The sequence below is a fragment of the Brassica rapa genome, chromosome A01 (genome assembly GCF_000309985.2).
Source record: "Brassica rapa cultivar Chiifu-401-42 chromosome A01, CAAS_Brap_v3.01, whole genome shotgun sequence".
NCBI lineage: Eukaryota > Viridiplantae > Streptophyta > Magnoliopsida > Brassicales > Brassicaceae > Brassica > Brassica rapa.
Genome location: NC_024795.2, coordinates 7120858 through 7145936, shown reverse-complemented (window position 1 = coordinate 7145936; position 25079 = coordinate 7120858). Strand labels below are relative to the sequence as shown.

Here is a 25079-nt window from a genome sequence, read left to right as displayed (position 1 = left end):
ATCTTGTTTACTACTCATTATTATTTTTTCTTTTGCTTCAATGTAAAATATAATTTAACTAAAATAAAACTATATTTTAAAATAAAAATGGAACTATACATTGTAAATTCTCTTCATTTACCGTGTTAGCTCAGGCTTTGGTTACAACTTACAACAGTTGAAGATTTCCATTTTTATAAGAAAAAAGGTAATTTCACTTAATTAATTGGTTAAACTAAATTTAAATCTAATATAATCATTTTTTTTATAAAATATGGATTTTTGTCTCACTCTATTGGTTCATTTGTATTTTGTAAGTTTTTATACGTAAAATCTATATCTATTAATTTCAGTGTATTAAATTTCTTGTTTTTCATTAAGTCTTTGAAACTATATACACATTAAATTAGACTAAATAGACAGTAAAGTTTAAACCCTTCTTATAAAATAAAATCTAAACAAAAAATTTTTTTTGGAAAAAAGACTGTAGAAGCTCTAGACGGATATTTTTTTTCCTTCTAAAGCATTTTTTTGAAGCAATCATGCTTTAATTTTCAAAAATGAATTTTATAGCAAAAAAAAATTAGAAAAGAAAATATACTAGTTCTGGAAATCAGATTTTCTATAGCTTTTATTTTAGTGCTTTGGATATCTTTCCAAAGAAATCACAGCAATTTTTTAAAAAGTTACAGGCAAAATATCTACAGCATAAATCTTTAAAAGAAAAAAAAAACAAAGTTACATCACTAACCAATCAACCCCATTATTTACTATATCTTTTTGTCAACTAGTTATATCATTTAGTTTTTTTTCTAAATATATCTTTCTACAATGAATTGAACCAATAAATTTGAGGTTAATTGGGCATGCTGTATCCTCTTGTTATTTGTATATATATGTAGAAATCATCATTATAGGATTTCCTAAGACTTCAATTAAATCAAACTCTCTGTTATTATATCTTCTTTCTCCTCTTTTCTTTTGATCAGTCAAAATTTAATACAATGAGATCGGAATCTGAAACACTAGTAGATCAGCCAAAACCCCTTACACTAGAAGAGATGAAACAACGAAAAGCGGACCTGATAACATGCTTCGTAGCCTGCTATTTTGTCCTCTTGATATGTTGCTTTTTGATACTTCTAAGTATGCTAGTGCCCCAGATCAAAATAGTTCATATGAGTTTTACAACCGAGCTTAATAATAATAGTACAACACAACAAGTTCATTATCTTCCTCTAGTTAGTGCTAGATGGGATTTACTGATAAGAGTGCCCGGAAAACTTGTTGGTGATTACATATGCCTCCAAGGAAACCTCCAAGCCTCTTTCCTTTACAAGAATGTTACTCTTGTTACTTCCTCTGTCCAAAGGTTTTACTGGAAGTTCATTTTTTTATTGGTAGTTATTATTGTTTGAAACCATTTTAGTATCCTGATTTCAAATCTTATGTATGATTTATTCGTAGTTACGGGAAACTCGAAGTAGGCGTGCCTCAACTTCTCAATATTTCTGCGGTTGCTACTGAAGAAGATTTGGGAGGTGCAGCTGGCATGGGAGAGATTATGGAGGCTATAAAAGAGAGGACTGAATTGCGGTTTGGATCGCGGTTGTCACTTACGGATTGTAGGGAGGAGACAGAGGAAGGTGCACTGAGCTATGACTGCGAAGACACCATGTTGAAGTTCGAGCAAGGCTCAAATCATATTAAGGCGACTACTTTTGGGAAGCACGCAAGTTGCATTGTTAATCTTTAGTTTGCTAAGTTGTTAAGTCATCACTAAATTTGTGATTTACCTAATACTTTCATTCGGATTTGGCTTCTTGATTTTTTTTTTTTTTTTTTGACTAAAAACTTAATGTATATTGGCGCATGTACTAACTGACCATCAAGCATATAAAATCAAATGCAATAGTACTATATTAAAAATTAATACTGGCATTCGTTTTAAGCCTGATAGATGCCATGTTGACAATTTTAGTCCAGTATTATCCAACATTAGATATATCAGTGTGTTATGCATTATACAATTCGATTCCGAATGCTTAAGCATACGTTAGGCGAAAATTTGACCACCCAATAATATTTCTGCCAGAAAAGTACAATATATACATATTTTTATCAGGCAATCAACTGTTGATATACTATACTCATTAATGTCTCCATCCACTAATATTAATTTTTTTTTTTGAAAAAAATACTATTAATTTGAACCATATAATACTTAGCACAAACTTAGCTGTGATCTAATGATCATATTATCGATTTACATTGATGCTGACCTCATAATTAGTCTAAGAATCAGCAACATATGATGAAACTCAACAAAAAGAAATGAGTGCGTTCGTAAAAGAACATATGACCTTGGCAGTAGTTGGGAATCAGATCATTTGATGTAACTACTACGTATACAAGATCTGTTTCGTTTATGGGCAAGTGATATTATCATTATAATTATTTGTAAAAGTTGGATAGGTTTCTTGTTTTTAATGTAAGTAAAGGTAATTTTTAAGACCAAAAAAAATATAAGTAAAGGCAAAATCCCCAATACTGAGCTCAAATTGTGAAAACGATGTGGTCCTTGCAGCGTGCGACACCTGTACCGAGATGTGAAAAGATGAAAAATGCTAATGTTAGTATTTAAATGTATTAGTATTAGCTTAATAAAAAAGCATCCAATAGTGGATAACCACTTGGTCACGCAGACTAGTTATTATTACAATAATAAAATGACTAAAAAACGCCGGGAACGAATAAAGTAAAAGCAAGAAAGCGCACCAAACAAAGTAATGTTAATAAATTACGATGGTTTTAGTAACTTTTTGTCCTAAACTTTTACCCATTTACTTCAAAAATTAGTACTAATACAATTTGTTTTGATTAAATAATTAAGCACATCTTGTCCGAGAGGAGCTGGCAACCGACAGAGATGCTGGTTGTCCACAGATGGACTGGGGAAACTCACTTTGACGGACACCGGATCTGTAGGTTGTCAGTTAACATGGACACGTGTTAAGATCTTATAGTATATCTCTTTTTGTACACATCTCATTTTATATCTACAAGACCCAATAACTTCACTTCTTTCTTGCAGAGATGCCTAAATCTGCAACTACACCAAGAGCATCATTTACTAATCCCATAATAATGTATCACGAAATACTATACCAGAATGTTATAAGTAATCTGATTTTATCACATATGTATAAACAGATACATATATACACGCGTCGTACTATGACAAGACCAAGTGTACAATTTAATAACTTCTAAATTGAAAAATTAAAATCCAGGAGAATTATTTTTCACAATAATGAAATCAAACTTGTTATCTATTGGAAGCTTTTCTATTCCCGCAAAGAATTATTACACAATGTTATAAAATTATATGTAGTGGCCTTCAAATGAATTTAAAGTTTTTACCAAAAGAAGAAATAAATTACGTAATGCTGTTTCTAAAAATAAAAGTGCAATATACTAGACTACTAGCGAGTCAGGTCTAGGTTATATAGATCACTATAGGCATAACATAAAATGGCAAATTTAATAAAAAGCATCGAAATAATAATAATAATAAAGACGATTACCGAATATTAAGCATAAAAATATCAAATTTTATTTGTTTTCTCTCTCCCCTCATTCATGATAAATCTAGGGTTTCTGAGAGAAGTTCCCAGAAATCTGTATCACACACCTTCCTCCCACAATCTCTCTTCTTCTCTTTATCTACCTCTACCGATCGATAAGATTAATAGATATAAATATACACACAAATAGAAAAACACATCAATCCAACCGCATACACATACAAATCAAGAGGTTAAATCTTGAAATCTTTAAGTTTTTCGTTGATCCATTGATTTCTATTTATTGCAGAAATAGCTTCCTTTTTCCTTCTACAAGTCGATTTTAGTTTTAAGATGTCATCCTTTTCGCTGTTCATGTTATTGTGAACCATACATAGTTCATCTAATTAATTTTAACATTTAGATAGTATTCTTAATTGTTTGACAAAAAAAAAAGATAGTATTCTTAATTATTTTATAGAGTGAAATTAATTTGTTTTGTGATTAAACTAAAAAGCAGAAGATTATTTTTGATTAGGACTAAATAAGGATGGTGAGGGGAAAGACTGAGATGAAGAGGATAGAGAACGCAACGAGCAGGCAAGTGACCTTCTCCAAGAGAAGAAATGGACTTTTGAAGAAAGCCTTCGAGTTATCAGTCCTTTGTGATGCTGAAGTTGCTTTGATCATCTTCTCTCCAAGTTCCAAACTCTATGAGTTCTCTAGCTCTGGGTACGTACATATGTGTATCTTATCCTCTTCTCTATTTTATCCATCTACTTGAGCTAAAACTCACCGATCGATTAGGATTTAGGGGTAATCCGGTCCGATGTTATTACCATAGATTCAATGGATTAAATTTGGTTATGTGATTGTCAAAGTCGTGATAGAGAGTGTTTCAGTGGTGATTTTTGTTATTAAAAGTAGATCGGAGAAAGAAACTGGAGTACTTTTGTAGGATTGTAGTTTAGTAACCAGATTTACATGGCACTGCAACTTATGATGTATATATATGTGTGTGTGTGTATATGTAAATATGTGTACTTGTGTGAGCCATCCGCTTCTTGCTGTAGATGACTTGATCTATCCGACTAACACACACACACACGCACACTCTCTCTCTCTCTCTCTAATAAGATATTTTCGATCTGGAAACTTTAATGTTTATCCATTTATAAGTATAACAAAGAAAAGTCAATGCTATCCTACATATGATATCTAGTTAGTTTTTCTTTTTGAGCAAAATCGAGTTAGTTTCTTATATGTGAGTTTTGAGCATAGTAGTAGTGTCCTCTAGTTACTCAAACTAGGCCTATATGTTTTTATCAGAATGCTCATGAATTTGGCAAAATACCATACTTGGAAGTACCCGTATGTTTCCTTATTTAGACATGTTACAAGTGTGTGTGTGTGTGTGTGTGCGGTTCTCTCTATAGGTAATTATATATATAATATACACATTAGTATATACATATATGTTTTTTTTCTTCTTACGAACGTTTGAAAATAATGGATGGATTACTCATTTATGTATGAACAGACATGTGTAAGCATGGTGAGTACATGATGTAAAACATTTGTACTCTGATAAATATGCGAGGCTACATGCTTCTTTTGATATGTGTGTATATGAATGTATTATCTAAATGTGTGTATAAATATGTGAAAGTGTGGCAACAAAGAGAGATTTTGCTTCACTTTTCACACACAAACGCTTTACTTCAGCAATGACAGTGAAGGAGTCAGCGCATGTGTGTAGATCAGAATTATATTCATTCTATGTTTTCTCTTATTTTTATGTATTTAATTTAGTTATAATTTTACTGATCATTTTGTTTGATGCTGATTAAACATATATATAGAGTAAAACGATTAGACACTTCAAGAATATACGTGTACTCACGTGTCTTTTGAGCAAAGCCAAGAGAGGTTAATCACAATTAACTAGGCATTCTTAACCACATAATCATAGTGTTAACACAGTGTTTAATTATATTTAAAGGGCCAAGGTTATTTATTTCAGCATCGATTTGAGCATGTCCATGTGCATCTATATATACAGTCTGTATGTATGTGTTGCTATGGTATTTACTATCTTTTGCGTTTTGAAGTAAATGGGAACAAATCTTTACATAGAACAAGAGGAACGAATTTTCTGTTTTCATTTAATCAAATGAGAAGATTTTGTTTCAAAATTAGAGGGTATCCGAAACGAAAAATGGTCAAAATATATTAGTCATATATATAACATATTATCCTCGAACATATGAGATCATATCCTAACTTTTGGTAACAATGCAACTAAGCATTATTTACATGATTAATTCTCTTTGTTTTTCTTATCACAACATGAGATCATATCCTAATTAAGTTTTGTTTTTGACTCTCTTTGGTTTTCACTTAATTATTTTCAGCATCGCAAAAACAATAGAACGATACCAGAGACGAGTCAAAGAAACTGGAGTTAACCACAAGAGAGATGATAATTCTCAGGTAATCATAACTCTTTATGATTCTTTGATTTTAGTTATGCTTCGAATTAATTCTCATTCATATTTTGGTTGACAGCAAGCAAAAGGCGAGACATATGGTTTAACAAAAAAGATTGAGCAGCTAGAGATATCTAAACGGTTTGGAACTGTTAATATCGGATGAGCAAATTACTTACTGATATGAATTAGAAACTGTCATATCATGTAACTTGTATATCAATTGCAGCAAATTGCTTGGAGAAGGTATTGATGCATGTTCTATTGAGGAGCTGCAACAGTTAGAGAATCAATTGGAGCGAGGCTTGACCAGGATAAGAGCCAAGAAGGTAAATCTTATTGACAATCACACTATGAATGTATATATGAAAACTTTTATGTAGAACAATACATGTCCTTCTATTAAACATCTAATATGCTATTTAATTTTGGTCTGTGGAGTTCCATGCTTGAGTATATCGTTGCTGTCTATGTGCATGATTTGCATGCCTTCACTAATGATGTTATCAATCTCAAGATAATATTGTAATAAAGAGTATCTACAACGCAACTACATCTAGTGTGGATATATGGCTTAAAGATTCATTGGAATGTACATGCGATTAAGGTGTATATATTCACTAAATTATTTAACTATGCAAATTTTTGCTTACATATATTTGTATATTCAATTGTTTTCAGTACCAACTACTCCGTGAAGAAATTGAGAAGTTGAAGGAAGAGGTAAACCAAAATTCACATTTACTCTTATTATTTCTCTAATACGTATGAACATAACTATTTATATACTGATATAAGTAAGTAATGTTTTTTTTTTTCTGAAACACCAGTAGTAAGTAATGTTTAATTTCGATTTTCAATACTTCAAGTAAGAAAAACTTCTCTGTTCCTTGTCAAAATCTTAGGAGAGGAATCTCATCAAGGAAAATAAAGAGCTGAAGGAGAAGGTATACATATGTTTTCCTCTAGTGGTAAATGTTACTACTGTAATGAAATGAAAACGTTAGCTGATTAAGAGCTTTGGTGAATTGTAAATAAAAGTTGCATGGGATGGGAGCAATAGTAGTAGCATCATCATCATCAACCTTATCATCAGCAGAAGTGAACATGGATGACAATGGCAACATGGAAGTGGAGACCGGTTTGTTCATTGGACCTCCTGAGACAAGACAATCGAAGAAAATCCCTCCTCAAAACTAATCATCAAGAACGTGTGTTATTTATGAACCTTGTTATATATATTTTCTTCCAAAAGTCTGAGATGTCAATAAGTTAAATACCTATTACATTGTGTATTTAACTGGTTAAGGAGTTAAAATAAAAATGTGTATTTAACTGGTTAAGGAGTTAAAAAAAAAAAAATGTTTCATGTAAACCGAATAGGTTAACCATTAGGTTGTTTTTCAAGTTAACGTACTAACGTAGTAGTCTAAAGAGAATAACGCGGACTAAACCGAATTGGTTAACAATTAGCTTGTTTCTCAAGTTAACGTAAATCTCTACTAATAAAAGGGAGCTTTTGAGGCTCCATAGGGCGTCCACATCAGCGGAAAAAAATTTTCTCGAAAGATGACACGTGGCATAAAATATAGTTTTACATTTTAATATTAATTATTTTCGTAATAAAAGGGAGCTTTTGAGGCTCCATAGGGCGTCCACATCAGTGGAAAAAAATTTTCTCGAAAGATGACACGTGGCATAAAATATAGTTTTACATTTTAATATTAATTATTTTCGAAAATTGTAAAAAATATGTAAACATACAGCATTAAAAAATGGAAAAACTACATTAAACATATGTAAGATTACTATTTTTCACTTAAAAAAAAGACGGTTTATCTCCATAATGTAACATTACCGTTTTATAAAAAAAAAACAAAAAACATTATATATAATTTCGAAAATAATAAATATATGTAAAACATACAACATAAAAATGGAAATACTACATTAAACATAAATATGTTTGACCATTTGTCCAAGTTCTTCTATTAAACATTGCCCTCTACTAATAAAAGGGAGCTTTTGAGGCTCCATAGGGCGTCCACATCAGCGGAAAAAAATTTTCTCGAAAGATGACACGTGGCATAAAATATAGTTTTACATTTTAATATTAATTATTTTCGTAATAAAAGGGAGCTTTTGAGGCTCCATAGGGCGTCCACATCAGTGGAAAAAAATTTTCTCGAAAGATGACACGTGGCATAAAATATAGTTTTACATTTTAATATTAATTATTTTCGAAAATTGTAAAAAATATGTAAACATACAGCATTAAAAAATGGAAAAACTACATTAAACATATGTAAGATTACTATTTTTCACTTAAAAAAAGACGGTTTATCTCCATAATGTAACATTACCGTTTTATAAAAAAAAACAAAAAACATTATATATAATTTCGAAAATAATAAATATATGTAAAACATACAACATAAAAATGGAAATACTACATTAAACATAAATATGTTTGACCATTTGTCCAAGTTCTTCTATTAAACATTGCCGTTTTATATTAAAAATAGAAAAATACGTAAAGATTTAAACATCTATCTTAAAATATAAAATATAGACATTAACTAAATATAAAGTATAAAAAAGAGAAATACTCAATATATAAAAAAATAATAATAAGTAAATATTATAAATATATAAATATACGAATTATATATACAATAATAAGTAAATGCACAATTTTTTTAAAATGGAAAGAGTATATTAAATATTAAACATCTATCTTAAAATGTAAAATATAGATATTAAGTAAATAGAAAATATAAGAAAAAGAAATACACAACTTAAAAACAATGGAAAAAGTATATTAAGATTTAAACATCTATCTTAAAATGTAAAATATAGATATTACGCAAATAGAAAGTATAAGAAAAGGAAATACACAATTTAAAAAAAATGGAAAATGTACATTAGTATTTAAACATCTATCTTAAAATGTAAATCAAACTTAAAATATAAAATTATTAGTAAATAGAAAGTATAAGAAATAAAATACACAATATAAAGAAAAATAAACTCTACTAATAAAAGGGAGCTTTTGAGGCTCCATAGGGCGTCCACATCAGCGGAAAACATTTCTTCCGAAAGATGACATGTGGCATAAAATATAGTTTTACATTTTAATATTAATTATTTTCGAAAATTGTAAAAAATATGTAAACATACAGCATTAAAAAATGGAAAAACTACATTAAACATATGTAAGATTACTATTTTTCACTTAAAAAAAAGACGGCTTATCTCCATAATGTAACATTACCGTTTTATAAAAAAAAAACAAAAAACATTATATATAATTTCGAAAATAATAAATATCTGTAAAACATACAACATAAAAATGGAAATACTACATTAAACATAAATATGTTTGACTATTTGTCCAAGTTCTTCTATTAAACATTGCCGTTTTACATTAAAAATAGAAAAATACGTAAAGATTTAAACATCTATCTTAAAATATAAAATATAGACATTAACTAAATATAAAGTATAAAAGAGAGAAATACTCAATATATAAAAAAATAAATAATAAGTAAATATTATAAATATATAAATATACGAATTATATATACAATAATAAGTAAATGCACAATTTTTTAAAAATGGAAAGAATATATTAAATATTAAACATCTATCTTAAAATGTAAAATATAGATATTAAGTAAATAGAAAATATAAGAAAAAGAAATACACAACTTAAAAACAATGGAAAAGGTATATTAAGATTTAAACATCTATCTTAAAATGTAAAATATAGATATTACGCAAATAGAAAGTATAAGAAAAGGAAATACACAATTTAAAAAATGGAAAAAGTACATTAGTATTTAAACATCTATCTTAAAATGTAAATCAATCTTAAAATATAAAATTATTAGTAAATAGAAAGTATAAGAAATAAAAATACACAATATAAAGAAAAATAAATAATAAGTAAATATAAAATATAATCTCGAAAGATGACACATGGCATTAAAATATAGTTTTACATTTTAATATTACTTATTTTCGAAAATTATAAAAAATATGTAAACATACAGCATAAAAAAAATGTAAAAACTACATTAAACATATATAAGATTACTATTTTTCACTTAAAAAAAAGACGGCTTATCTCCATAATGTAACATTACCGTTTTATAAAAAAAACAAAAAACATTATATATAATTTTGAAAATAATAAATATATGTAAAACATACAACATAAAAATGGAAATACTACATTAAACATATGTAAGATTACCATTTTACATTTTTATTTTAAGAAAATAATATGTAAACATACAACATAAAAAATGAAAAAACTACAATAAACCTATGTAAGATTACCATTTTTCACTAAAAAAAAAACGGCTTATCTCCATAATGTAACATTACTATTTTGTAAAAAAAAAATTATATATAATTTCGAAAATAATAAATAATATGTAAACATACAACATAAAAAATGGAAATACTGCATTAAACATATGTAAAATTACCATTTTACATATGTAAAATTACCATTTTACATTTAAAAATAACAATAATATGTAAACATACAACATAAAAAAATGGAAAAACTACATTAAACATATGTAAGATTACCATTGTTCACTAAAAAAACGGGTTATCTTCATAATGTAACATTACCTTTTTATTAAAAAAAGAAAAAAAACATAAATATAACTATTTGACTATTTGTCCAAGTTCTTCTATTAAACATTGCCGTTTTACATTAAAAATGGAAAAATACGTAAAGATTTAAACATCTATCTTAAAATATAAAATATAGACATTAACTAAATATAAAGTATAAGAAAGAGAAATACTCAATATATAGAAAAATAAATAATAAGTAAATATTATAAATATATAAATATACGAATTATATATACAATAATAAGTAAATGCACAATTTTTAAAAAATGGAAAGAGTACATTAAATATTAAACATCTATCTTAAAATGTAAAATATAAATATTAAGTAAATAGAAAGTATAAGAAAAGGAAATACACAATTTAAAAAAATGGAAAAAATACATTAGTATTTAAACATCTATCTTAAAATGTAAATCAATCTTGAAATATAAAATTATTAGTAAATAGAAAGTATAAGAAATAGAAATACACAATATAAAGAAAAATAAATAATAAGTAAATATATAATATAAGTGAATACCAAATTTAAAAAATGGGAAATTACATTAAGAGTTAAAAATATATATTAAAATTTAAAATATAGATATTACGTAAATAGAAAGTATAACAAATGGAAATATACAATTTAAAAAATGGAAAACATACATAAGATTTAAACATCTATCTTAAAATGTAAAATAGAGATATTAAGTAAATTAAAAGTACAAGAAATGGAAATACATATACATGAAAATAAATAATAAGTAAATAATGTAAATATATAATATATGAATTATATATGTAATAATAAGTAAATACACAATTTTTTAAAAAGTGGAAAAAGTTCATCAAGCATTAAACATCTATCTTAAAATGTAAAATATATAATATAAGTAAATACACAATTTAAAAAATGGAAAAAGTACATTAATATTTAAATATCTATTTAAAAATATAAAATATTGATATTACGTAAATAAAAATATAAGAAATGGAAATAAACATTTTAAAAAATGGAAAAAGTACATTAAGATTTAAGCATCTATCTTAAAATGTACTTCTATCTTAAAATGGTAGTAAATTATATAAAAATGGAAATACCACATTAAAAAAAAATTTTTTTATAGTTTTACATCAAGAAAGTCCCTATAAAACTCATTATTCCATCCACATCAACCTCACACTATTAAGGAAAATTTCAAAGCATTCGAGCAAAAAAAAGGTTTCACTATCAACTATTGCCGTCCCAGAAACCTTTAATGACCTTGAATGAGATTTTTTTATAACAACAAACTTTTTGTTAGGTGGATTCATTGTTGGGAAACCCGCAACTTCCAAAACCAAACTTATTCATGGGAATTGAATTGTTTTTCATAGACTCAAAGGTATTCTTACAAATTTAAATTAATCTAATGTATAATTTTATTGTTAATATTCATACTAACTCTTTCATGATCAAACCATTTCAGTTAATAACCATTCAAGCGTTTATCCCGAAACACTTCCTTCCTCGCCGAATCAGGTATTGGTTCATGTTGGTTTAGTATTGTTTTTGGTTTACTAACCGGTTTAGGATGGTCCTATTGTAAATATAATTTAAGTTGGTTTAGCATATATTATGTTTAAAATAACTTAAATTAAATAATAATAATATTATGCTTAAAATATAATTTTAGAGAGTTTTCAAATATAGTTTACAGAACATTATAGGTGATGAATTTAATTTATTAAATTCGTTTATTACTTAAAACTAAGTTTTTTAAAAAACATACTGAGTTATAAATATCAATGATGGATTGGTGAGTATAACATGAAGATAAAAATATAAATATCTGATTTTCAAGGTAAGAAATTCAGCTTTTATTCATATACTCAATATATAATATCTTAAATTATGTTTTAAAAAATACACATAATTTATATATATATTAATCTTCCAAACTTAAACTATTATATTATATATGAATAATGTTTTTAAATAAAAATAATTTCTGATTTAAAATAAAAATAAAAACAACAAATGTTTATTTTCAAATAATGGATGTAATTTACATTATACTATCATTTAACAAGTATTAGATATGTTTTGATATATCATTATTTTCTATTTCCAGAAAACAATAAATTGTTAAACATCAATATCATCTAGGTTAAGTATACGAACAACAAAAATTCAAACATCACAAAAATATTTACATAACCATTATAATACAATAATTTAATCAAAAATACAATTAAAAAAATATTAAAAAGAATAGTTATATACTTAATATTTGAAAATAAAAGATATTTTTGCTAAAATTGTACTTACCTCGCCAAGGAGATCGACCATCTTTTTACGGATCGATCGAATGTTGAGCATGTGGTCGATCCAAAAATACTCTGCAGTTTAATAAAATCTCTAAAACATTTATTCCAACACTCAAAAGATAGTTTTTGCTAAATGCACGGAGTGCTAGGAAACAACCGTCTTTCGTCGTTCACATGGATGCAGAGTTACCAATTTGGTTTACAGGGTCAATATGAGTCTGTAAATGTTTGCTGTCAAAAAAAAAAAAAAAAAAAGATAGTTTTGCTAAATATGATAACTAGATAGCCAATAAAATTACAAAAAAATATTTAAATAGTAAAAAATATGTTAATTTAACGTGTTAAAATTTAAAAATAAATTTTAATTATGACATGCATTTTAACATTTATATAAATATAAATCATAGCCTAAATATAAATAATTTAACAACTTAAATTAGAAAAAAATAAAAATCCCGGGCGTAGCCCGGGTTAATCCCTAGTCTAAAAGAGAATAAAAATGATTAGCCACCACTAAGCCTTCTGGATTTGGGTCCACGTCAATATGTGTGTTTTTCCATAAAAGAAAAAGTGAAGACATTCAAGTGCTGTCACTTTCCGGCGAATTTGGTTCTGTACAACAGACTTTAGACATCTCCCTCTCTTTACCTGCTTTTTTTTTTTTTGCTTTCCTTTAACTGCAATTTCTATATTCTCTCATATTACAATGTATATCCACTGTCGTGGGTTTCAAGCTTTTGTCAACATATGGGTTGCATCATCTCTTCTCGAAGTAAGAACCGGTGTCGCCGGAACACCGTCCTCGCTTCCAAGTTCCTCCACCAGCAACAATAATAGCTAATGATGATGATGATCATCAAGCACAGAACAAGTCTCTCCCTCTCCCTCTCCCTCTCTCTCTCTTCTCTTTTTAAGACTCTCCTTCTCCTTATTGATTCTCATTTGATAAACAGATTGGGAGAGGAACATTCAGCAAGGTGTTCAAAGCTAAAGATCTTCACCGGAACAAGATCGTAGCTCTGAAAAGAATCCGTTTCGATCTAAACGACTCAGAAAGCATCAAGTGTATAGCCAGAGAGATCACAATCCTCCGCAAGCTAGACCATCCAAATGTCATTAAACTAGAAGGGCTAATTGCTTGTAGAACACGACTCCTCTATCCTCTACATGATCTTTGAGTACATGGAACATGACCTCTTAGGACTCTCTTCACTACTCGGTGTCGAATTCTCAGAACCTAAGAGGAGGATGTATCTCTATGGTTGAATGTGAAGGGTCAATATAAAAGGTCTTTCTCATCGAGAGAAACATGGCAGTTCACTAGAGAAAGACATCAACTCTGCCACTGGTACAATGAAGTGTGGTTCAAATATGCAACACCTAAATATTCATTCATATTATGGACGGCAATGAAAGGAAGACTTGCTACTGGAGATCGGATGAGATATTGGAATGGGAATGTCAATGTCAATGTATCTTGTGTCTTATGCAATGAGCCATTGGAAACTCTTGAGCATTTATTCTTTGAATGTGCTTATTCTGCTCAGATTTGGGAGGCTTTGATGAAGGGGATTTTGAGAGATAAGTACACAGTGAGATGGGAAGAGTTACTGAGAATTATGAGGGACTCGACGAGGAGGAAGATGCATTTGTTTCTCATTAAGTATATGTTTCAAGCGACTGTGTATATGGTTTGGAGAGAGCAGAATAGAAGAAGACATGGGGAAGTTGAAGCTCCAGCAATCCTATTGATAAAGCTTCTTGATAAAAATATGATAAACAAGCTCACATTTAGTGCAGAGAAATGGAGATAGAGAGATTGGAGAAGGGATGCAACATTAGTTTGATACAAGATAGAAGTTTCATTTTAAAGTTTATTTGAGAAGTTAATATAGGAGGAGAAGTTAGTTAGAGTTTTTATTTTGATTCAAGATTAAAAAAAAGGACATACATGATGTAAAAAAAAGTTTTTTTTTTCTTTTAAATTAAATTTAACATTCAATTCAAAAAAAAAATACAAAGTAACTCCTATTCTCAAAGTACCAGCAAACATCAAACAAACCGAACTAAACCGAATCGGTTAACCATTAGATTGTTCTTCAAGTTAACGTAACCTAAAGAGAATAAAAATGATAAGCCACTTAGCCTTCTGGATTGGGGTCCACGTCAATAAGTTTGTTTTCCTTTAAAAGAAAAAAAGTTAAGGTTGAGGGTGCTGTCACTTTCCGGCGAATTTGGTTCTGAACAGCCTTCAGACATTTCCTCCTTTCCGCTTTTTTTTTATTTGCGTTACTTTATTTGCAATTTCTATATTCTGTCTCTTCTCCATCATATTCACAATGTTAACACATTCACATTCAGTGCCGTGTGTTTCAAGCTTTTATCATCATGGGTTGCATCATTTCTTCTCGGAGAAAGAAACCGGCAACACAAGAGTCGCCGGAACACCGTCCTCGCTTCCACATGCCTCCTTCAAGAACGGTAATAGCTGAGGGTGATGGTGATGATCAACCTCAAAAGGTTTCAGAGTTGTTGAAGGCAAGTGATAATAAGTTAGGTCTTAAGGAGCTGAAGAGAGAAGAGAGCGTTCTTGTTGTTAATCCTCCTCCTCGCTCATCGGAACTAGCTGACTCCGGTTGGCCGCCGTGGCTTATCTCCGTCGCTGGTGAATCTCTTGCTGGTTGGATTCCTCGCCGTGAATCTCACTTCGAGAAGCAAGAACAAGTCTCTCTCTCTCTCTCTTCTCTTTTTAAGACTCTCCCTCTCCTTATTGATTCTCATTTGATAAACAGATTGGGAGAGGAACATTCAGCAAGGTGTTCAAAGCTAGAGATCTTCTCCGCAACAAGACCGTAGCTCTGAAGAGGATAAGATTCGATGTCACCAACTCAGAAAGCATCAAGTGCATAGCCAGAGAGATCACAATCCTCCGCAAGCTAGACCATCCGAACATCATCAAACTAGAAGGGCTAATGCTTGTAGAACACGACTCCTCTATCCTCTACATGATCTTCGAATACATGGAGCATGACCTCTTAGGACTCTCTTCACTACTCGGTGTCGAATTCTCAGAACCTCAGGTAACTGTTTTCATAACATCTTTGTACCCATCTCTCTATTCTTATCAATCTCTTTCAGGTTAAATGCTACATGACGCAGCTCTTAAGAGGGCTTGATCATTGTCACACCAACCATGTGCTTCACAGAGATATAAAAAGCTCTAATCTTCTCATAAACCAACATGGAGTCCTCAAGATTGCTGATTTTGGGTTGTCAACGTTCTTTGATCCTCACAACAGTGTTCCTTTGACTACAAACGTTGTAACTCTTTGGTACCGACCTCCTGAGCTTTTGCTTGGAGCTTCCCGTTACAGTGTTGGCATCGACATGTGGAGCACAGGCTGTGTAATAGGTGAGATATACGCTGGAAAGCCTATCCTTCCTGGTAAAAACCAGGTAAGCCATTACTACATTCAAACCAGTCTTTGTTCTTACCACATAAGCAAAAGTCTCAGGCCTTTGTTCTAATGTTAAGACAGAACAACTGCAAAAGATATTCGAGTTGTGTGGATCACCTTCAGAGGATTATTGGACAAAGCTAACGCTCTCGGCTCCGTTAAGACCAATGTTTCCATATGGATCAAATATAGCAGAGACATTCAAAGAGTTTCCGGTTCCTGTTATTTCTCTTCTAGAGACTTTGCTCTCTATAGATCCGGATCTTCGAGGCACTGCTGCTACTGCTCTCAACAGCGAGGTACTTGGATTTGAATCTTTTACATGTTTCCTTGGTTTTGTTGTTCTTTATGGTTAACTCCTTGCACTGTGAAACAGTACTTTAACACTGAGCCATTGGCTTGTGATCACTCTTCTCTACCAAAGTACATTCCCAGTAAAGAAATGGACATCAAGAAGCGCGGTGAAACTAGAAAGCAAGCTTCACAAATTAGAAGAACAGACGATCGACAAGCTGTACAGCCAATTCAAGAAGATTCTTCTCTCACAAAGCAGCTTCAGGTATCTATAATCTTTAGGTTTCTTTAAGTGTTCTGGAAGAAATATGTAAAACATGATGCATATATGTTGCAGAGAACGTGTTCAGAATCCACAAGCAGAGAAACTTCATATACAAAGTCTTACGAGGAAGACGAGACTCCTAGACAAATGCAAACAGCTACGGACATGACAACCGATGATGAAACTGGAGCAGAAGACTCTTACACGTCTCCATATGGGCACAACCAGAATCTAGCTGGATCGGTGAATATGGAGGAAGACATACCTTGGCCAATGAGTCCATCTAGAGTTTATGAGAATGGGACATCTTCTTCGGAGAGAGTAGGCATCATGCACACTCTGATTGAGAATTGTACTGTCAATTAGATTCAATGGAGGATAAAAAAAACACATTCAAACACACATAATAAACAACATTCTTGCTTTTTATTCCTCAGCATATAAATCATAAGGGAATCTAATCCAAAAAATACAAATCATTCGAAGAATGGTTGCCATTGAAGGGTTTCTCCAGCAAACATGGGAATGATATCCCCAAAGGAGAAGGAGAAAGCCTCAGGAACCTTCCAAGGATCTTTCTTGAGAGTAATCTTTGACGAGTTTCTCGGTAGGCCATAGAAGTCAGGTCCATTGAAGCTTGTGAATGCTTCCAACTTGTCAAGCGCACCAGCCTCATCAAAGACCTTTGCGTATAAGGACAAGGCAACAGGAGCGCTGTAAATACCAGCACATCCGCAGGCTGATTCTTTTCTTCTCCGTTCGTGTGGTGCACTATCTGTGCCTAGGAAGAACTTCTTGCTTCCGCTAGTTACAGCTTTAACAATGGCTTCTCCTGTTAAAATTTGAAGTAAAAGCTATAAGAAATGAAGCCTCAGTGAATCTCAATGAGGGAGAGTGAAGAACAGAACATACGGTGAATCTCTCTTTTGAGAACGGGAAGGCAGTAGTTGTGCGGTTGAAATCCTCCTTGGAAAAGAGCGTTCCTGTTGAGAAGGAGATGTTGTGGTGTCACTGTTGCACCCACAAAACCTTCTTTGCAAGATTGAACAAAGTTCACAGCATCCATGGTAGTGATGTGTTCCATCACTACTTTAAGCTGTGGAAGGTGTTGGATTAGAGGCTGCAGAACTGTCTCGATGAAGATTTTCTCGCGGTCAAAGACATCGATATTCGGATCTGTGACCTCCCCATGAACCTAACCAAAAACATTCCTTAGACAATAAAGTCTAGAAAGTGTAATCTGCTTGTGTGATTTATTTTACCAGAAGAGGCATGTTTTGTTTGACCATCTCTTCTAGTACTGGTAAGCATTTTCCAAAGAGGTCAGTAACACCATCTTGAGAGTTGGTTGTAGCTCCAGCAGGGTACAGCTTCACCGCGTAAACCACTCCACTTTCCCCTAAACAAAAAACGAGATTATATTATACATAAGGTGATAATGTATCTGACTACTTGCAACATGAGGAAGAAACAATGGCAAAGGTACATACGGGCAAGCTTGATCTCATGAGGATGGGTTTTGTCAGTCAAATAAAGAGTCATTAGTGGATCAAAGCTACTCCCATGTGGCAAAGCTTCCATGATGGATTCACGGTAAGTAACGGCAGCTGAAGTGGTTGTAACAGGAGGCTTCAGATTCGGCATCACAATCGCTCTCCTAAAATTACTCGCACTACACACATGCAAACACAACCAACTTCCCCCATCAGACAAAACACAAGCATCAAAAGAAATACATAGATTGGTAGTTTAGGAAAAAGCATTGAAGTGAAAACACACAACAACAGTACCAACACACAATTAAACAAATGCAAACTCATCTTAAGGAAGGTATATGACCTGTGGGGAACAACAGCGTGAAGAAGATCACCGTCACGGAGATGAAGATGCCAATCATCAGGTTGAGTGATTGTGAGTTCCATTCTTACTGCTCTCTGCTTCACTTTCTTACAAGATCTGTCAAACTTGAGTTTCTGAGATCCAGCTCCCTAAACAAAGTAGTAAATAGGTGTGTCAACACAAGACTCGTATGGTCAACGACATGCTTCTGGATTAAATTAAAAAAAGGTTACATTAGACAACGTTGATTGAATAAGGAGAAGGATACAGAGTTACATACACTGCAAGGAGAAGCCAACGACTTTATCATCACAACAAGACGTTTCAAGATTCCACCTGTTCAAAAGTGGAACCATTTCAAATGCAAAATTATTACAAGAACTGAATTTTGTTCGTTTAGTATTCTCCTAACATCTAATTTAAACGTAATTGATTCCAACTCTTCTGCAAAAGTTGCCAACTTTCAATGGATGCAGACAGAGCAGCACAGTAAGTGTTAGTGTGAGCTGCAATGGAGAGTTCTAAACAAACAGACAGATGAAAATCTAATTTCAGTGAATTAAAACTCCAAACCCAAACCAATATCCTAAAACCACCATTCCAACCAGAAGGTTAGTCCCTCTTTCCTTACCGCATAAAAAATGAGAATCCGCAGAGGAGCGACTGAGTGCGGGCGGGGGAAGGGAAGAAATCGTGGTTAATAGCTTTGGTTTCCGGTTCATGCCATCTCGGTTTAGTAATTAACCGGTTTGAGTTAAAAAGTCGCTAGTCTTTTTTTTTTTTGAACACAACTTAATTTCATTCAGACTTAACTTGTTTGGTTACAATAACATGAGGGAATGTGACATCCTCTTTCATTAAAAGCATAAACAACACAAATAAAAAAAGCTAAGTAGGATAATTCTTCAAGAGAAGATGATGACAGCAAAATCAAGACCAAGCTTAACTGCGTCAATAAGGCTTTCACGACGAAGTCGGATAGCTGAAAGATAGTCACAAGTGACGTTGAGAGCCAGTTCTCACCTACGAGAAAAACCGCAGTAGACTCGATTGCATCTTCTGGCCCCGTACAGACCGCTACACAAGATGACAAAACGGTGAAGAAGCTGAAACTATACCTCGATAATGAAACCGAGAAAACATCTCCTTTCATGGAAAGAAGGAATGGTGGTAAAGGACACTTCTCACGAGAGAAGGAAGGTGAAATCGAGTCCCAAACCGGCGCACCCACCGGTGAATTCATCCCAAAGGAGAGATATGGCAATATGCATTGAAAGGAGATTCCAGTGAACCCACCGAAAATCTCTATAAATTTAACCCAAACACCCAAACCCATTGTAATATGAATCGCATCTTCTTTCTTGAATTTGGGTTTTATCAAGCTGAACTTTGGGCTGGCAGGTTTGGTAGCTTCGACGGGCCAAGCCCAAACGTAATTGAAATCCAGCCCACTACCCACAACTTGCTCGGAGCGAGACGCGTCGGATCTTGGCCATTCGACGGTGCCGTGGAAGAGGTCACCGGAGAAGCTTTGTCGAAGAGGAACAGTATAGCCGTTTAGGAGGATCCACGCATAGGAGGAGAGCACCACTTTAGGAGATGAGTAGAGTGAAGAACCACCGACAAAATTCGGATCTAATCTCGTGGAGCTTTGAGATCTGGTGCCTGAACACTGGAGAGGAGCAAACCGTGGTGTGATAATAGGCTCAAGCCTTCCCGAAGAAAGAAAGGAAGAGCACTTCAGATGAAATATCTGCTCCAAAGATATATGAAAGCACGGGACAAAGTTGATAACATAACCTGTCCCACGGCAGCCAGAGGGAGGTTCATCGGAACTGTCCCTAAGAACCGGAACACAGCGGTGGTGAGAGAACCCTCTCGACTCGTCGCTGGGGGAGAGGCCATCTGAGGAAGAGAGACCGCCGGAAGATCTGAGACGAAGAGTCCTCGGCTTCGTCGTTGAATCCGTAGGTGTCTTTCTCCTTCGATTGACCAACAGAAGCGATCTAGTGACAAACAAAACAGGATGCGTGACAGAGCCATGAAGATGAGAGCTAGCAGCACGCCGAAAATAGTACCCCGCGCCGACGAGAAACCGCTTCGCCGGCGCCGGATAAACTAGATCTTGGAGAGACCTCGAAGTGTGTGCCTGAGAGAGTTCGCCCTTATAGAGAAAGTAGATTTATTAGATGGCTATATTTTAGTAAGTTTAAAAAGTCGCTAGTCTAGTAATGAGAGTTTAGTGGTGGAAGTCATAATCTCTCCCAGTATCGGAGTTAACTTTTAGACATTCCGATCTAAAGAATAACCTCTGTGACTCTAACAAGAGTGGTTTGAATCGTTAATTTAGTGATAAGGATTTAGCAAATTTTTTTTAACGGTGAAAATTCTGGACCTTAGACGGAATTAGCATATTAAGTCAAAGAAGAGCTACAAAACAATTGAAAGAATCAATCAGCTTCGCACATACAATCAAATGTTTATTGCAACATTAATTGTTTGAGAAACAGCGTTGGGGATTATCCGAATTGTTGCCGTGTGATACAAGGAGGTCTGTTAAAGGATGATTCACAAACATTACTACTCTGTTATCATCATGAAGATCCTCTAATGGCGAGAATGTGTTACTAAGATTTTTATACTGAAGAGAAAATATTTCGGTAACCTATATGAATGCTAAATATTAAATTCTAAACAGAGAGAATACAAAGCATCATTCAAATTTGTACATATAGAGAATACTTCCATCTTTAAGGAGCCTCTAAATCAGTTATTGACACACCATTCACAGAATAACCAACATATCTTCATGTAGATTGACTTGATTCTAGTCCCTCAGATACCTGCTCCAGTTCATGCCTGCTCCGAGAGATGAAACTTGGTAGGCGAGGCACTGGTAGAGTGATTGTGTTACTAGTGAGCATCAAGATGATAGTTGATAACATTGGACGGTCTTCTGGATTGTCTTGTACACATAAGAGCGCGATATGGATGCATCTAGTGACTTCATTACTCTCATGATTCCTTCCAATGGCTAGATCCACCAGCTCTAGTGGTGATCCATTTTTCCAAAGCCTCCAAGCCTGGCACAATGAACAATCAAGAAAATCAGTCATATCTTGAAATATGTTATTTAAAAAAATTGGGCATTATGCTCACGTAAGTGACCAAGTTGCCAGGAGTACTAGTTTCATCCATCTGGTAAACTCCGCCGTTTTTCTTGCCGCTAATAATTTCAAGAACTAAGACTCCAAAGCTGTAAATGTCAGATTTCATGGAGTATTGACCTTGCATTGCATACTCGGGAGACATGTAACCACTAAAAACATGCAACTCAGGGTTAATATGCCGTTAGAAAAAAAGGTTCAACAAACATTGTGAGCAGAACTTACTAGGTTCCAGCTATTCTGCTGGTATTGCCTCGAGTTTGCTCCATTCCAAAGATTGTCGACAATCCAAAATCTGAAATTTTTGGGTTCATATTGGCATCTAAAAGAATGTTGCTGGCTTTGAGATCACGGTGTATGATTGTAACTGTGAATCTTGATGAAGATAAAGCTGAGTCCAATCAAGCTGGTCTTGCTCTTCAGGGTCTGTTCATCTCCATATGTAAGATCAATCAGTTTAAAACCTGAAGAAGAATCATTCCAATAAGAAAAGCTATTGAAAGGAACCATACCAAATAGGAAATAGTCAAGGCTTTTGTTAGGGACAAACTCATAGATCAGAATCTTTTCTTCTCCTTCCAGACAGAATCCAAGAAGCTTAACCAAATTCCTATGTTGAAGTTTTGAGACAAGAACAGCTTCGTTCTTGAACTCTCTTATCCCTTGTCCTGACTTTTCTGACAGTCGCTTCACAGCCACTTCTGTTCCATTTGAAAGTGTGCCCTACATACCATTGAATGAAACAAGCATAGCCAGTTGTTTTAATAGTCTATACTAACTTCCAAAAAAATGAAAAATAGATAACTCCTCACCTTGTAAACCTCGCCGAATCCACCTTCACCGAGCTTATTATGCCTCGAAAACTTGTTTGTTGCAGCTTCAATTGTCTTAAAGTCGTATTGCGATGAATGTGGAGTTGAAATATCACTATCGGCTGCAAAGCAAAGGTTTATTAGTTCTGCTTCATGTTTTCTTCTCTTGGCTTAAGGAACAAAATATGGTTATAATGAAAGGAAACAACAAGACAAGAAACTAACATTCAACATCAGTTCTTTGCATAGACTCTCTCCTCCGACAAAGAACAAATCCTAGAACAAGCAGTGTAAAGACGGTAACAACAGTTGGAACTGTAATAGCCGCGACAACTCCAGATGAGATTCCTTTGCTATCTTCTCATAATCACATAATAAATAATGTCATATGTTTCAGTTATTTCATACAATCATAAATTTTCTTCAATTTGAAAACACTTACTATTATCGGTCGTTCTGGCCTGATCGTATGCAGGAGGAGGAGAAGCCACAGGAGGAAGACGAGGAGGAGGAGGAAGAGAAGCCACAGTAATATTATCAAAGGCCTTAGAGTATGCATACAAGTCCCACCTGAAAAAGCAGCTTGGCCGCGTAACAACGCCTCCTTGCTTCTGACCACAGCATGACTGGTAGGCCCTTGCGCTCTGTCGCAGACAGGTATCACAATCACCAGAGGAAAGATCAGGCGTGCACTGCATCAAAGCGTATATGTTCTGGAGAACTGTCAAGGGTGCAATATCAGCTTTATAATGGTTATTACTAGAGGTTGGTGTGCTTTTTGCTGCTGAGGCTGCATCAATCATACGAACAACCAAGTCTTCCCATGTTTTTGTGAACTCTGTTAGATTTGAGATGATATCTCCTTCTTTAGGAAGCAGTACACGCGGTTTCAGATCCGCAGAACCTAAGAAAGAAGTGTTGGAGTAGCGCACATGGCAAAGCGTGGGGTCAGCAGGCCAAGCAAACGCGTTTGTTTGGTTAGTACAATTCTTTATCAAACGATCAGACGCGGTCTTGATACAAACAGAACAGTCATCTGAAGTTGATCCAGGGATGCACATCCCTACTGCGTAGACACGGTTTGGTTCTTGTCCTATGGAACCGTTGAAGAAGAGGCCCTCTTTGCTTGTGACGTTGGAAGGAAGTGAAGAGAGGATGAGACGGCGGTTTGCGTCGTAGGTACCATTGGGCATGAAATTCCCTCTTCTATTCATACATCTTTGTGCTGAAACCGAAGCAACGCCAAAGCTTATTAGGACAAAACAGAGTATCGAAAACAAACTCATCTGCTTTATGATTCACTATAAGCTTGTAGCAAAAGCAAACGCATCCGTTCGTTTCTTACAAGCTTTAAACAGTATATGGAAGTTTCTCACTGATAGTGATCCTCAAAGCTTTCAGAAACGTCACGATAAGTCAAAAGTCAACGTCAGTAACGATAATGTTGGACTTTCTAGTGTGGATCCATAATACTGACGACATAGGTGATACTATTATTACTAGAAGCCATTTTGACTAAAAGACATACGATGATCGTTAGTCGTTACGTACATCAACGTTTATCTTAGACGTGAGAAAAGTTGCGTTGTGTGGAATTGACCACCCCCACTTTCAAATTTTCAGCTCTAGTTTCTAGTGAGACCAAGTCCTCAACGATTCCGTCTCCAACCAAACGACTTTATTTGAATAGACATTCAATCCAAAAAAAAAAAAGTCAATTCATATACGGATATAGTCGTACCGTATCCGGTATCCGTCTAATTTCGGAGCTTGAATGGTTTAAGTGAAGTGACTAAGTCAACCTCGCACAGACAAGACTCTTAACTTTCATAACATGTAATACAAATTTGGCTTAACCTCGCCTTGGAATCTTGTTTGTTGCAGCTTCAACCAAATTGAAACGAATGTACGTGCATTTTCGTAACATTTCACGGCGGGCTAAAAAAGGTGAAAAAAAAAAACAAACAATTCAAGAACAATATTAAATACTCTGTTTTTGTCCTGTTTCATATAATGAATATGATTTCCCTATTTTGATATCGAAAATCCTCCAATGGCGAAAATGTGTTACATTTTTTTTTTGCATTGAAAGGAGAATACTCCAGTCATTTATGCTAAGTATTTCTAAACTGGAGTTGAGCTAAGACAGAGAGAATACATGAAATAAGATTTATACAAAAATTTACAACAAATGAACGTGTGTTTTAAACTTTAAAGTATGCTTATCATATATCAGCTGCTTTATAATCAAATGCTGAGTGCAAC

General features: G+C 33.2%; 4 protein-coding genes and 1 pseudogene across 5 annotated transcripts; 3 read left to right on the top strand and 2 right to left on the bottom strand.

Annotated features, from left to right (window-relative positions):
- Nucleotides 1–740: 740 nt before the first annotated feature.
- On the top strand, nucleotides 741–2168 carry LOC103860614. The gene is made up of 2 exons (XM_009138259.3): nucleotides 741–1351; nucleotides 1447–2168. The coding sequence occupies exons 1-2, from the start codon at nucleotides 984–986 to the stop codon at nucleotides 1733–1735; spliced, it is 657 nt and encodes a 218-aa protein (XP_009136507.1). The 5' UTR covers nucleotides 741–983; the 3' UTR covers nucleotides 1736–2168.
- Nucleotides 2169–2406: 238 nt separating this feature from the next.
- On the top strand, nucleotides 2407–7377 carry LOC103860605 (agamous-like MADS-box protein AGL19). Its single transcript, XM_009138248.3, has 8 exons — nucleotides 2407–3798; nucleotides 4084–4277; nucleotides 5960–6038; nucleotides 6114–6175; nucleotides 6264–6363; nucleotides 6716–6757; nucleotides 6940–6981; nucleotides 7076–7377. Exons 2-8 carry the CDS (start codon nucleotides 4096–4098, stop codon nucleotides 7232–7234), a joined length of 666 nt encoding a protein of 221 aa, XP_009136496.1. The 5' UTR covers nucleotides 2407–3798; nucleotides 4084–4095; the 3' UTR covers nucleotides 7235–7377.
- A 5970-nt stretch (nucleotides 7378–13347) lies between these two features.
- Nucleotides 13348–17425, top strand: LOC103860574 (probable serine/threonine-protein kinase At1g54610). Its single transcript, XM_009138198.3, has 6 exons — nucleotides 13348–15703; nucleotides 15772–16059; nucleotides 16118–16435; nucleotides 16515–16736; nucleotides 16814–16996; nucleotides 17069–17425. Exons 1-6 carry the CDS (start codon nucleotides 15368–15370, stop codon nucleotides 17360–17362), a joined length of 1641 nt encoding a protein of 546 aa, XP_009136446.1. The 5' UTR covers nucleotides 13348–15367; the 3' UTR covers nucleotides 17363–17425.
- On the bottom strand, nucleotides 17340–19572 carry LOC103860587 (dihydroorotase, mitochondrial). Of its 2 annotated transcripts, XM_009138219.3 has the most exons (7): nucleotides 19467–19572; nucleotides 19116–19171; nucleotides 18836–18984; nucleotides 18487–18668; nucleotides 18259–18395; nucleotides 17909–18191; nucleotides 17340–17828 (listed from the first exon to the last, which is right to left on the bottom strand). In XM_009138219.3, the coding sequence occupies exons 1-7, from the start codon at nucleotides 19555–19557 to the stop codon at nucleotides 17473–17475; spliced, it is 1254 nt and encodes a 417-aa protein (XP_009136467.1). In that variant the 5' UTR covers nucleotides 19558–19572; the 3' UTR covers nucleotides 17340–17472. The 2 variants fall into 2 exon arrangements, with proteins under 2 accessions (XP_009136467.1, XP_009136483.1); XM_009138235.3 differs by lacking the exon at nucleotides 19467–19572 and having other exon boundaries at nucleotides 18836–19043; nucleotides 19116–19170.
- Nucleotides 19573–21212: 1640 nt separating this feature from the next.
- On the bottom strand, nucleotides 21213–25024 carry LOC103860503 (annotated as a pseudogene).
- Between the last annotated feature and the right edge of the window lie 55 nt (nucleotides 25025–25079).

Coding starts and splice junctions, on each gene's coding strand:
- LOC103860614 (XM_009138259.3), top strand. CDS start 984: ATGAGATCGGAATCTGAAACACTAGTAGATCAGCCAAAACCCCTTACA. Junction 1,352..1,446: donor GTTACTTCCTCTGTCCAAAG/GTTTTACTGGAA, acceptor ATTTATTCGTAG/TTACGGGAAACTCGAAGTAG.
- LOC103860605 (XM_009138248.3), top strand. CDS start 4,096: ATGGTGAGGGGAAAGACTGAGATGAAGAGGATAGAGAACGCAACGAGC. Junction 4,278..5,959: donor TATGAGTTCTCTAGCTCTGG/GTACGTACATAT, acceptor AATTATTTTCAG/CATCGCAAAAACAATAGAAC. Junction 6,039..6,113: donor AGAGAGATGATAATTCTCAG/GTAATCATAACT, acceptor TTTGGTTGACAG/CAAGCAAAAGGCGAGACATA.
- LOC103860574 (XM_009138198.3), top strand. CDS start 15,368: ATGGGTTGCATCATTTCTTCTCGGAGAAAGAAACCGGCAACACAAGAG. Junction 15,704..15,771: donor ACTTCGAGAAGCAAGAACAA/GTCTCTCTCTCT, acceptor TTTGATAAACAG/ATTGGGAGAGGAACATTCAG. Junction 16,436..16,514: donor TCCTTCCTGGTAAAAACCAG/GTAAGCCATTAC, acceptor TCTAATGTTAAG/ACAGAACAACTGCAAAAGAT.
- LOC103860587 (XM_009138219.3), bottom strand. CDS start 19,557: ATGAACCGGAAACCAAAGCTATTAACCACGATTTCTTCCCTTCCCCCG. Junction 18,396..18,486: donor TCATGAGATCAAGCTTGCCC/GTATGTACCTTT, acceptor TTTTTTGTTTAG/GGGAAAGTGGAGTGGTTTAC. Junction 18,192..18,258: donor AACAAAACATGCCTCTTCTG/GTAAAATAAATC, acceptor GTTTTTGGTTAG/GTTCATGGGGAGGTCACAGA.